General features: G+C 56.6%; 1 protein-coding gene across 1 annotated transcript in view; it reads left to right on the forward strand.

Annotated features, from left to right (window-relative positions):
* Positions 1 to 671: 671 nt before the first annotated feature.
* Positions 672 to 12,098, forward strand: part of TSPAN9 (tetraspanin 9) — a 167,099-nt gene continuing 155,672 nt past the window's right edge. Inside the window, exons 1-2 of the mRNA XM_074357607.1 lie at positions 672 to 812; positions 5,958 to 6,024. Coding sequence (XP_074213708.1) covers positions 681 to 812; positions 5,958 to 6,024 — 199 coding nt within the window. The 5' untranslated portion in view covers positions 672 to 680. The remainder of the gene's footprint in view (positions 813 to 5,957; positions 6,025 to 12,098) is intronic.

Consider the following 12,098-nt stretch of genomic DNA (forward strand, 5'->3'; position numbering starts at 1 on the left):
CAGCGGCTCCTCCAACAGCCTCTCAGGGGGCAGTCTCCAACGCATAGCAGAGTCAACATCTCAGGCGCACCAGGAAAGGGCTGCCTAGTTGTGGGGGTGGGGCGGGAGGCCACCGAACCCCGCTCCAGGGGGAAAGCCGCGATCCCTGCCTGGGTCTTGAGGCGGTGTCTGCGCGCGGAGCGCAGGGGCGCGAACTCCCTGGCCCTGACCTCTCCCGAAACTCTGACAAGGCTGCGGCCTCGGCCCCTGCAGCAGGAGAAGGGGTCGCACCAGCGCCCCGAAGGAGAATCCAGGCGGAGGGGAGGGAGCAAGCCTTCCGGAGGACAGCCAGGCCTGGCCCGGGACGCCTGGCCCCGGACGCCTGGCCTGGGACGTCCGCGCCCAGCACGGCCCTGGCCTCCCCCTAGGTCCCTCCGGCTCCGACGCTGGGGATCCGGCCAGTGGGTGCTGGAGGCCCTGGGCCCCGGCAGACCCTCAGCCTGGCACACCTCTTAGCCACCTGCCGCCCCGCCCGCAATGCCCTCTCCGGCTCAGAGCTTCAGCCCCCTCCCCCACACCTCGCGCGGGGATTCGGGCCCCCTCGGCCTCGCGGCTCTTCGGCCGGCCCCGCCCCTCGGCCGGCCCCGCCCCTCCCCGCCCCCGGCCTTGCCATTCGCGGACAGGCCCCGCCCCGCCCGCGGATGGCTCCGCCCCGCGGCCTCGCCGTTCAGGGCAGGCCCCGCCCCCTGTTTCCGCTGGCGGCGGCTGTGGTAGCGGCTGCGGCGGCGGCGCGCGATCGCGAGCGAGCTGCACCCCACATTCCTGGGAGGGCGGTGAGTGCAGCCCGGGGCGGGCGGGGCGGCGGGCCGCGGGCCGGGGGCTCGGGAGCGCCCGGGGTTAAGGGGCCGGGGGGGCCCAGGCCGGCAAGCCCCTGACCGGGTTCCCAGAGGGGCGAGCGGCCTGAGGCGCCCCCGGGAGGGGGTGTCGGGGGGGCGGCAGTGGTCGAGCTGAGGGAGGGATGGGGTCTGCGCCCGGTGAGGGGGCGGGAAGCCGCCTGGGAGGAGAAGGAGAGTGCCAGGGCCCGGTGACGGGCCGAAGAGGGGTCTGCAAGGGGAGAGGCTGCGAGGAAGACCCTTCGGGAACGGGGCTAAGGGAGTGGACGGCGGAGTCCCAGGCGAAGGGATGGGGGGTCTGTAGGATGCAGCCGAAAAGGGAGAGCCCCGGAGTTGTCAAGGGCTTCTGACTGTGGGAGCCAGTGGACCGGCTTGGGGTGGTCCACACAGCGCCCCCGGGGAGGGCGGGGCCTCAGCAGGGCTGGGAGGCTGTCCGCAGCCCCCGGCACCCCTGGCCACTCCTTGGGCCACCGCTGGCAGATCGGCATCAGAGTGACAGGGCTTTGGCACGCCCCGGGGTCGGAGATGTAGTCCATCTGTGCATCCAAGTTTGGGACTTTAAAAAACTTTTTTGTGGTTTTTAAAAAAAAAGTCCAAACAAGAAACCAGCTCCTTACCGAGAGCAGTATTTGTGCTTATGTATTTCAGAACTAGCCCTGAAAAAGATCCCTTTGCTACCTCTTTCCCAAATGCCTGTGGTGGCGGGGAAGTTTGAGGCATTGGGGGAGTCTGGGATCCCCTGGGCTGGGTGGACCTTTTCTCCCCATCCCCCAAACAAGGATAAGGCCCCAGTGTTCACCTTCCTTTGGTTGGGAGAACCAAACTCATTATGTGAGGGTGCCCTTCTGACCGGCAGCTGTTCTTTTCCCTGGGGTGACTCAGGTATTTCCTCCTCCAGGAAGCTTTCCTGGACTAGTGGAGAAAACTGAGGACTCATGCTCTGATCCCTGTATATGAGCCAGCTTCCCTCTCTTTACTAAAAATAGCCATAGAGAATGTTTTGTATGTATGTTCTGCTATAAAGATGTGCAGTCAGCTTGTCATTGTAAGTAATGGGAAGGGGAGGAGAGGTATTATGGATAATGTCAAACAATGGACTGGACAAATTATTTATATTTAGCTAAGGAATGCAGCCCGCGAGGCAGACTTTCACACGAGCTTCCTGCCCTCCGCCTGGTCCTGGCATGGCCGGTGCAGCTGGGCTGTGGGTTGGGGGTGAAGGAGGGAATAAGACCAGAGTAGATAAAACTTGAAGGATTAATTCAATTCTGTGCTTACTTATTGAAGACCTGCTGTGTGCAAGGCCCAGAACAGCTGAGAGTAGACCAGAATGGAGAGGGAGTTTATTTTTTGTCTGATTTAATCAGATTTTAATCTTTTTTTTTTTCAGTGGAAGTATAGTTGATTTACAACGTTGTGTTAGTGTCAGAGGTACAGCAAAGTGATTCCAGTTATACATATATATGTAAATTATTCTTTTTCAATTATTTTCCATTATAGTTTATTACAAGATATTGACTATAGTTCCCTGTGTTATACAGTAGGCCCTTGTTGGTTATCTCTTTTATATATGTTAATCTCAAGCAGATATTAATCTTTAAACCTATGAACAGATATTTAATATTTGTAACAACAATTCATGTTTGTAAAGTAATTTGTAGTTGACCAAGTGCTTTTGCTGCACGTTGACTGGATGTCACACATAATCTTGTAAAGCATATGTTATTTTGGGGGGGGGGAGGCACTTATTTAGTTGGAGGTACTGGGAATTGAACCCAGGACCCCGTACGTGCTGAACATGCACTCTACCAGTGAGCTATATCCTCCCCTGTAAGCAGATGTTATTTTTAATGGCCTTCTTACAAGTTAGGAAAATGAGGCTCAGAGAGAATAAATGACTTCTGAGGTCACAGAACTCACAGGTAGAAGAAGCAGGGTTTGAACCTGTGGCTTCCGACCTCTTGTGCTGTGTCTTCTGTCCTGCCTAGGCTGTCCCTGCCGTTCTTTACTGTTGAGCCTGTGGGGGCCCGGGCTCCGATCTCAGCTCTAATGTCACCTAATTGTGCAAGTCACCTCCTCTCTCCAGCTGTCTGTTTTGGAGGGTTATTGGGTTAAAATGCTTCTAGAGTCTCTTCCAGCATCGGATAATTAACAGCGTAAGATGCTATGAGCAGCCAATAAGTCAGTTACTAAGTGTGTTTTAACTTTAAAATTTTTAATTGTGGTTAAAAAGCACATAACAAAAATTACCTTTTGTCACCTTTTTTAAACATACAGTTCAGTTATGTCAAGTTTACTCACACTGTCCTGCAGCTGATCCCCAGATCTTTTCCATAGGCAAAATTGAAACTGTCCACCCGTCAGACAGCTCCCCATGTCCCCCTCCCCTGCAGCCCCTGGCAGCCTCCATTCTGTTCAGTGTGCTTTCTCAAGCTCCTACTATGTGCTTAATCAGTGTGGCCCTGGAGGAGTGGATGAGGAGACGCTGGGTCGGTGGTGGGAGGGCCAGTCCTCATTGCAGGGAATATAACTGCGCTGCCGGTGGATTGTTCAGTGCACGGGTGAGCCGGGGAGGCCTCGGCCAAGTGCCTTCACCTCTTTTAGCTTTCGCTTCCTGCTTGCAAAATGAGGATAACAATACCAAGCTCTCAAGGCTGTTGGAAGGAGCAGTGAGATAACATATGGGAAGCATGTAGCTTAGGGCCTCGTGCGCAGCAGGTGTGCAGTCAGCAATGCCTGTTATTTATAACCTCGCCGAGGGGACTAGGCTGATGCGCTCAGAACCAGAGAGGACAGGACTTCTTCTCCCACTAAGGCCCAGGCCTGCGGTGGCGGTCATCCCACGGATGACGAGGGCTTGGATCTCCTCTGGGAGCCTTAGCCTAGCCCTTCACGTCCCTCCTCCCCTCTTCTGGCCTGCCTGTCTTGCCTAATCCCCAACTTCTTTCCCTAGGAAGCCTTGGTCCGGCCAGACTCATCTCCCAGGCCCGCTCAGCTCATTCCATCTTTGCCCCTTAGCGCCTACTGTTCCATCTTCCTGGAAGGCTCCTCCCCACTCTCTCCTACCCTCTTTCAACATGCTGCTCATGTCTGAGCTCCTTCTTGGAGTCTTCCCTGGCCGCCCATACCAGAAGAACCCTTTTCCTTGGAGAGCCTGTGGCATTTTACGTCTTCGTCTCTCCTGGCTTTCCCACCCTGCGTGGGGTGACCCTTCAGTGTTGTCCACAAACACCTAGTATGTGTGTCTTGGTACAAGAGTCTGTGAAGTTCTGATGGTGCAAAAATCAAAATGGTAAGGATCCTTGTCTTCATGAGGCATATAATGCAGTAAAGGGTTAAGAAAGGGCTTCGGAAAATGACAATTCAAAATATGAGATGAATGGCCTCTAATATGTGGGTTCAAACAGGGGGCTAAGTCACCCTGACTCCAGAGGAACACTTTATACTGCAAGAGGTGTTTGATGTGACCTTTGAAGAGCGGCTTGCATTTCGACAGAAGGGAGGAAAGGCGCTGGGAGAGTGTTGGGGCGCGTGACTAGTGCAGTTGGGCCGGTGAGTGGGTTGTGTGGGAGGAACCAGAGAGAGGAAAGGCTGGACAGGTAGATAGAGACCATACTGTGGGTGACTTTAAATGTCCAGCCAAGGAATTTCATCCCTCCATCCATCCATTCATTGAAGAGGAGTTACATGCCCCCCACGTGCTGCCTGCTGGTGCTGGGAGACTGCGGTCAGCCTTGGGGTCCTGGGAACTTTGCAGGTTTTTGAGTAGGGGTCGCAGAGGCTGGGATAGGCCTAAGCAGGGTGAGTATGGGGTCCGTGAAGAGAGGAGATCATGGTGGGGAGAGTGGCTGGGCAGCTGAGATATTTTGGAAGCAGGACTGAGGTCATTTGTGGCTTGGCTGGATGGGGGCGGTGAGGAAAGGATGCAGAGGGGACTGGAGGACTGAGGCAGGGCCACTTGCTGTTTCCAGGGGACATCGTGGTTCCTCCGACTAGATTGGAAGCCCCTCTGGGCATGGATTCTGTCTGCCTCTGTGTTCTCCTTGGCCCAGCACTCAATGCTGAGAGGCGGGGAGTAGGCTCAGGGTGGATCCTAACGTTCTCTGTCCTGAAGGTGTATGATGTATCACGTGGTGACTGGAGTTAACAGTCATGCCATACTGTGAACTTGAGCATTGCTCAGAGCGTAGATCTTCAAAGTTCCCATCACAAGAGAGATTTTGTAACTCTGGATATTGATGGATGCTAACCAGCCTTACTGTGGTGATCACTTCACAGTCTATGCAAATATTGTGGAAACTAATAGAATGTTCTATGTCAGTTATATCTCAACAATAAAAGGTCCGTTTTGCCACCCCTTCCCCCCACAAAAAAGAACTGAATCTTGCACCTTCTAGAGTCCTAAATTGCATCCACAGCATGATTTGTATACGGGCCTGGCTTTCTCTGGAGTCATGTTTCCGCAGAGGGCCAAATGTTTCCTGTATATATCTTCACACCCCAAGTTAACTACCCTTTCAACTGCTGCTGCAGTTTTATCTCTCACTTGGTGGCCATTTTCCACCAGTTTTTATTACTCCCCACGAGTAACTTTGGATGTGGCAGGGATGGAAGCAACAAGGTGGCCTGTTCCTTTACCTCGGCCTCAGAGGGTGTGTGAGTCAAACCCGTGTCTCAGTAAAGTTACAGACTTTTACGTATCGTGAAACTTTGTCTCATTTGTGAGTGATCAAATTGCACACATTAAATCCTTGGATGCCAAGGGTCTACCCCAGGGGTGGCAGTTGTGTGGCACGGATACTGTTCCTTCTAGAACGGCACACGGCAGACATCACTAATCTATCACAGCCGTCCTTCCCGCGAGCCAGGGCTGGGGCTCTCTCATGGTGCTTTAGCACACAGCGCCAGCCGAGTGGAACTGGCACAGCAGCTGGAACCCGTGTGCCCTTTCTGGACTTTTCCATCTGTTGAGTGAATGGGTTCTTGATGGGAGACTGCAGCCCAAAGAGTGGCCGTGGCTGAACCGAGGTCAGCCTGGAGTGGCCTCACAGTGAAGTGATGACCTAATGTTTTATTTTCCTGCAGGAGCATCCTGGGGTCTTCTCTGATCTGTCAGCAGCCAAGGTGTTCGCAGGAGATTCAAAGAACGCAGGTCGGTGTCGCTCCGAATCCATTGTGTGGTGGGGCCTCTGAAAATCCATGTGTTATAAACTGTCCAAAGCCAGAGTCTGTCTTGCTCTTTAACTGTGGCTTGGAGGGGAGGGGATAGATCAGCATGTTGACATTTTCTAGATGTTTCTCCGCCCTAATTTTATGTTTTTTTAATGGAGGTACTAAGGATTGAACCCGCGACCTGGAGCACGCTTTCACACACTACCACGGCACTATTCCCTCCCCTCTTCCACCCTAATTCTTGACTTTGAATTGATAAGCTCCTTAAACTTGGCTTCGGGAGCCAGGAGAGACCTCCCCCTCCCCACTGTCTCTGAATGGTGGCTGGCAGTGTTCTTAATTTCTTTTAACTACCCTGATCGTAGGGAGGAAGCCCGGGGAAGCAGTAGAGGCCTGCAGCTTCCTGTTTCCTGCCTCCTCCCAGCAGGCTTGGGAGCCAGGGTGGAGGACCTCCCGCCCGCCATCCAGGAAGGACTGTGGGAATCTGGCCAGTCCCACCCGTGTGCTCCTCTATACTGGCTGCTGCCGGGATGCCCCCGGCGCTCCGGGTGGGCGCCCTCTGCCGCGACCCTCTCCGGGGTCCTCATCTCTGCCCTGAGGGCTCCCAGGGTCTTGCTGATCGCAGCACCTGCGCACGGAGGCCCCTGCGGAGCCTGCCTGGGCAGGACCGCGGTGTGGTGGGGCTGATTCAGGTTCTGGGGTGCTGCTTGCAGACCTGGGCCTTTTATGTCTTACGTGATGTGGGATGCATCCCGGGGCTTCCTCCTGCTGGGTGATTTGGAAATCTCTTACCTTCGAAGAACCTGTGTGTGCTGGTGGGTGTGGTGAGCAGGACGGTGCTGGCTGCTGGCTTTTCTTGCCAAGGGATCCCCTAGTCTGTGAGTTCCAGCAGAGCTTGTTGGGTGTCCCAGGGGCGGCCACACAGCCCTTCTAGTCCTGTCATGCTTTGTACATTATACTCACGTGTCAGTATTCATATCTGTCATTGTCATCCTTGGCCTCAGTTTCAGACTTCTTACATATTTCCACAACGAATTGAATTTAAATTGTGTTAAATCTGCATTTAAATCTGATTTAACTTTCACAACAGTCCTCTGAGGTTGCTATCATTTCTCCCCGGTCACAGTGGCAGGAGCTGAGGTGGAGCGTGGGTCAGAGACTTGCCTAAGACCGCATTGTGAGTGCCAGCGGGCGCAAACTTAGGCCATCTGACTCCCTTCCCACCAGGCCTGCGGCCGCCCTTGTCCTCCTGGGCATCCGCCCCGAGTCCCTCCTGGAGCTGCAGCTGAGGTGCGGGGCTCCCATTTTAAGTCTTGCCCCCTCCTCCCCAGGGCATGGTGGGGTGTCTGCTTTCAATCTCGCTGCCCTGGGATTTGGGGCCCCGCCTACAGGCGGACTGGCTGTGCAGCCGGGCACGAGGCCATGCTGAGGGAAACCAGTCTGCTGATGATCAGGTGTCGGGGACAGAAGGACCCGACGACAAGTGGGTGAGGGTCCTCGTGGCTCCACGCGTCCAGGCTGCTCACGCCCATCCTGCCAGGTCACAGAGCTTCCATGGGGCCTGCCCTGGTGGGGTACCCCTGGGGCAGAACGTGCTGGGGAGCTTCCGGTAGGATGCACAGCCTGGGGCGGGGGACCGATGGCCCTGGCATCACCAGTCATTTCTAGCCAGATGACTGTCCTTCTGCACGTCTGTGTTGAAGGCAGAGTAGGGGAGACCTGAGAGAAGGCCGTTCCAGACAGGAGGCTTATCCTCTCCTGGGGCTTTGGCCTGAGAAGGCTTTGGTTTTGCCACTTCTCATCTTGCAGTTGGGCCTCTGGAACGATGAGCAGCTGGCCGGTGGAGGTTCTCATCCTGCCTCCGCCTGGTTAGACTTTCTTTAGGCGGGTTTCCTTGCCTCCGTTGCTCAGGGGCCTTCTCACTCTGGTAGAGGTGGCTTCTGAGTTGACCAGGGCCCTGCCTGGGTCTTGGCTTCCAGGCCGGGGGCTTCCCAGAGCCCTCCTCCTCTCCAGGTGCCCTCTCTGCCTCTGGCCTAGAGGTGGGCGGAGGAGGAAGTTAATGAGTAAACGGGAGCTCTGATGGCTGATGGGGGCTGGGCCAGGGCGGAAGCTGTTTACAGGGATGGTCACCTGTCTGCTTAGTGGCCCGTCTTGCTGCCTGACCCGTCCTGTGCTGGCACCCCTGCTGCCCTTTCACTTGAACTGCCTCCGGCCTCAGCCCCACGCATTTTGGAGTTAGAGGCTCTGTTGCTGGACTCCAGCCCTACAAGTTAATAATTTCAGCTTCAGTTAGAGCCCCGGCGTGGGGAGGTGAGCATACCTGCCTGAGGGAGGCCAGCCTCCACCTGCCCTCCTCTGAACCAGAAACACAGCCCGAACCCAGCCTGCCCCACTAGGCTCCTGAGGGTGGGCCACCGGCAGGAGCGCCTCTGCGGGCTCACGTGTCAGCGCGTGCGCCTCAGTCCCCATGCAGCAGCCACCTGGAGGTGGGTTTTGAAACTCTGCTGTTTAACACTGTCTGTGCTTTTGAGTTTACATGCCCCTCCCCCCCTGCCTTCCTTCCAGTTCCCTTTCCAGTGCCTGGAAATTCATTGTACTTTGAATGAATTACTTACTTTGTGAGAGTCTCGTGACCATTTCTATGCCCAATGTCAACATTTATTAAAATGTCTGACCCTGTGATGGAAATTGGAAAGAATGGGGGTGGAGAACCATCCAGGGCGTCTGAAGAGTCAGGCAGCTCAGCTGGCCCCCTGGACCACCCCATGTCAGGGAGGCTTGGCTGTCCCTGTAGGAGGGCCGGGAGGGTCCTGCGGCCTCCAGTGTAGAAGCTTGGCCTGTTCCTGGCCCTGGCCCTGGCATCACAGGGCCACTGCTAACCCTCACAGCACCTTCGTGCAGATTCAAAAGATTGCCTTTCCTCAGGCGAAAAAGAAAAATTAGAGCGAATACATTGTTGTAGAACCCAAACAACATCCCCCTCTGCCTGGGCCACCCTTCCCCAGCTGTGTACCTGTGCGGGCACCCAGCACATCCAGTGCTCCACCCTCCCGCAGGGAGGAGAGGGTGTCAGGTTCAGAGCGGGGAGAAGGCCTCTGAGAGCGGTGGCCAGGCGAGGGGAGTGGTCTCAGGGGGTGCTCCGAGCGAGGTTAGAACAGGGTGTGGCCGTGCACTAGTGTGTGTGTGCTTGTCCTAGCGTGTTTGCCCAAGTGGGTTTGTGTGGGAGGGAGTTCTGCATTGTTCTGGGTCTCAGCCGACAGGCCCACCTGAGCCCTTTCAGTAGATCTGTGTAGAACTGTGATATGAATGCCCCCTCCCTAGAAGGGGCTGTAAAACTGGAACCTGGCCACCTGCCCCAGTATGGTGGCTGAGGCTTAGGGCCCTGATGCTCTCCAGCAAGCCCCGGGGGCGTAGAGGACAGAGGGAGCGGATCCTGCCCTCTAAAATCTCCAGCCCCGACCTGGGCCTGGGCCTGTAGAGGGAGGGACTCGGGGGAGCAGGGTGGCGGGCTGGGTTGGAATGAGGGGATGTGAACGTATAGAATGATGCGTTTTGTTTTAGGGAAAGTGCGATAGAGGTCTGCGCTTGCAATTTTCCATCGTCTAATCCTGGGAGATTCTGAACAGCTTTGTTTAAAAAGTGGACATGCAAACCGCAGAGACCTGAGTGAGGAAGAGCCGTTGGGTCCCCCAGGAAGGCAATTAGGTTTGAAGCCAGGGTTTGGATCCAGATGCAGCATGTGGGGACCTGGCGGGTGGGGCAGGGGAGCTCTCAGAGCCTCCCAAGGGCATGAGTCACTCTAGGTTAGCTAGCAGCCAGAGTGGCTCCCGCCTACTTGCCGCTGAGATGGGCCGGGTGGGGAGGGAGCGCCAGTCCAGGGTCTGTGCGCACCGCCCAGGCTGGGGGCAGCAGAGGGGGAGGCAGGGTGGAACTATCTGTCTAGGCTCTGCCCCTCCCCTACTGTGGACAGAGAAGCTGGAGATGGTGGTGGCCCGTCAGCCTGTGTCCGTCTCCTATGAGGGGCAGTCCGTACCCACAGCGCAGGGAGACTGTACCGGACACCATCCCTGAAGGGCAGGGCTGGGTGGGACTTTGTCTGAGGACCTGCAGAGGAACCCAGGGGAGCGGCTGGGCTTTGAGGACTGGGTTGCAGGGGTGGAGGCAAGCTGGGACCTCGGGGGCGAGATGGGCGTGGCCTGGCCATTGGGCTGCAGCAGATAAACTCGGAGGAGGAGGAGCCAGCTGGAGGAGGGCTTGGGGCTCCTCACTCTGGGACACCTGCAGTAGCACCCGGAATGCTGTGCGCATAGAGCTGGAGCCTGGCTGCCTTCTGGAAGCTGCTGGGAGCTCTGCTGCTTGGTACCCGCTGCTGACTTTGAGAGCATCTCTGGAGAATGTGCATCAGTGAGTGACAGGTCCTTATGAAAGCCAGCTGCTCACCCTAGACTTGGCCTCTGCTGGGAACCCGCTCATTCATTCGCCAGCAAACAGCACACCTGCTGTGCTCCAGACTTTCTCCCTGCCCCCTCCTACCTGCAGCAGTGGAGCCAGAAGACCCAGCCTGCGTGATCAGACGCCACCTCTCAGGCAACTCACGGTGGACCCAACGTCCTGACTTCCCGAGGGGTATCTGTATGGTTTCCTTTTCTTAACACTCGCTGTGCATGGTCGCCCTCCTCTCCTGTGACATGTCTCTCAGGTGGCAGGGAGGCAGGAGGAAGCAGGGGAGAACCTGCTCCGGGTCGCTAGGGAACACCAGCCCCGGTTTAGAGGATGCTGCCATGGATCCACTGGTGAGGTCCTCCCCAGGGCAACCATCCATCACTTTCCTCCCCCTGGGGATCTCAGGCTGCACTTGATGAAGTGCACTTCCCTCCGCACCCGCGTTCCTTCGCCCCTCATCTGCCCGGTGGGCTGTGCATCCATCAAATGAGAACAAAGGCTGAGTGGGCTTTTGAGGCTGAAAACCCCTTGGTGGTTTGTTTTCTTCCTGCTCAGCCTCAGCAGCTCTTGGAAAAGAAATGTCTCGTGGCTGAAACGTGCACAACCCAGCCTCGTGGCCACTCTCCTCCTCTGTCTTGGGCGGCAGCTATACTGGGGCAGAAAGGGCCCCTCCCTGGTGCTCAGGGCCTGGTGGGGACCATGGGGTGGGAGGGAGCAGCCTCTGCAGCACTCTCGGAGCCGCCCTGACCCTTCTCTGGGTGACGGGGGCGCCAGCGTTGTGCTACTGATGCAGGGTTCGTGATATCAGATCAGCTCACAGGCTTAGTGTGTCCCAGCGCTCAGTGTGGGGAGCTGACTCTGCAGACCTGCGAGGAATCTGGCATCACAAGCAAGGCAAGAAACCTCAGCTGCTCCTTTTGGCCAAGGAATTGGAAAAACTCAGTGGAGTTTGCTACTTTGAGGTGTACGGTAGGGATCCAGTCCATCAGCAGAGACCCAGGAGACCCGTCTCTGCCTCCACCCCCGGTTCTGGTTCTCTGTGGCTGTGAGGATGCGCTCACATGGCAGCAAAATCAAGAGGCATCACTTCATCAGCAACTGACGCTGTAAGTGAGCACTTGGCCTCTTTCGGGGCCTGAGGTGTTCTGTGTGTGTGAGAGCTGCAGCTGATGCGGGGTTACGTGAGCCCCTGACCCTTCCTACCGGGCTTCCAACCCTTCTCGGTTCCATCCGCATCTCCCACTCCCCCCGAGGCTCGGCCCCGCAGCATCCCAGGCGCCCAGGCGTGGGCTCCGAAGGCCAAGTAGGAAAGGACGAGATGGCGGGAGGGGCAGCCAGAGCCCCCGGTTGAGGACCTGGAGGAGGAGCCTGCCTGAGCAGCTGGAGCCTCCTGCTTGATAGTCACACCTGGTTTTGGACCAAACACCACGTGAGTGACTGCAGTTTGGTCATCCACTTTGGTCGCTGCTTACCCAAACGACCCTCGGCTGTTTAACACGCCTCGGTGTCCTTGTGGGGTGCTTGGTGGACCGTGCCTTGGGCTCTGAGCACTGTGCTTCAGGAAGTTGACAGCAACCTGTGTCTGGCATGTGTGTGTGACTTCCCCAGAGG

Source organism: Camelus bactrianus, chromosome 34, assembly GCF_048773025.1.
Source record: "Camelus bactrianus isolate YW-2024 breed Bactrian camel chromosome 34, ASM4877302v1, whole genome shotgun sequence".
Taxonomy (NCBI): domain Eukaryota; kingdom Metazoa; phylum Chordata; class Mammalia; order Artiodactyla; family Camelidae; genus Camelus; species Camelus bactrianus.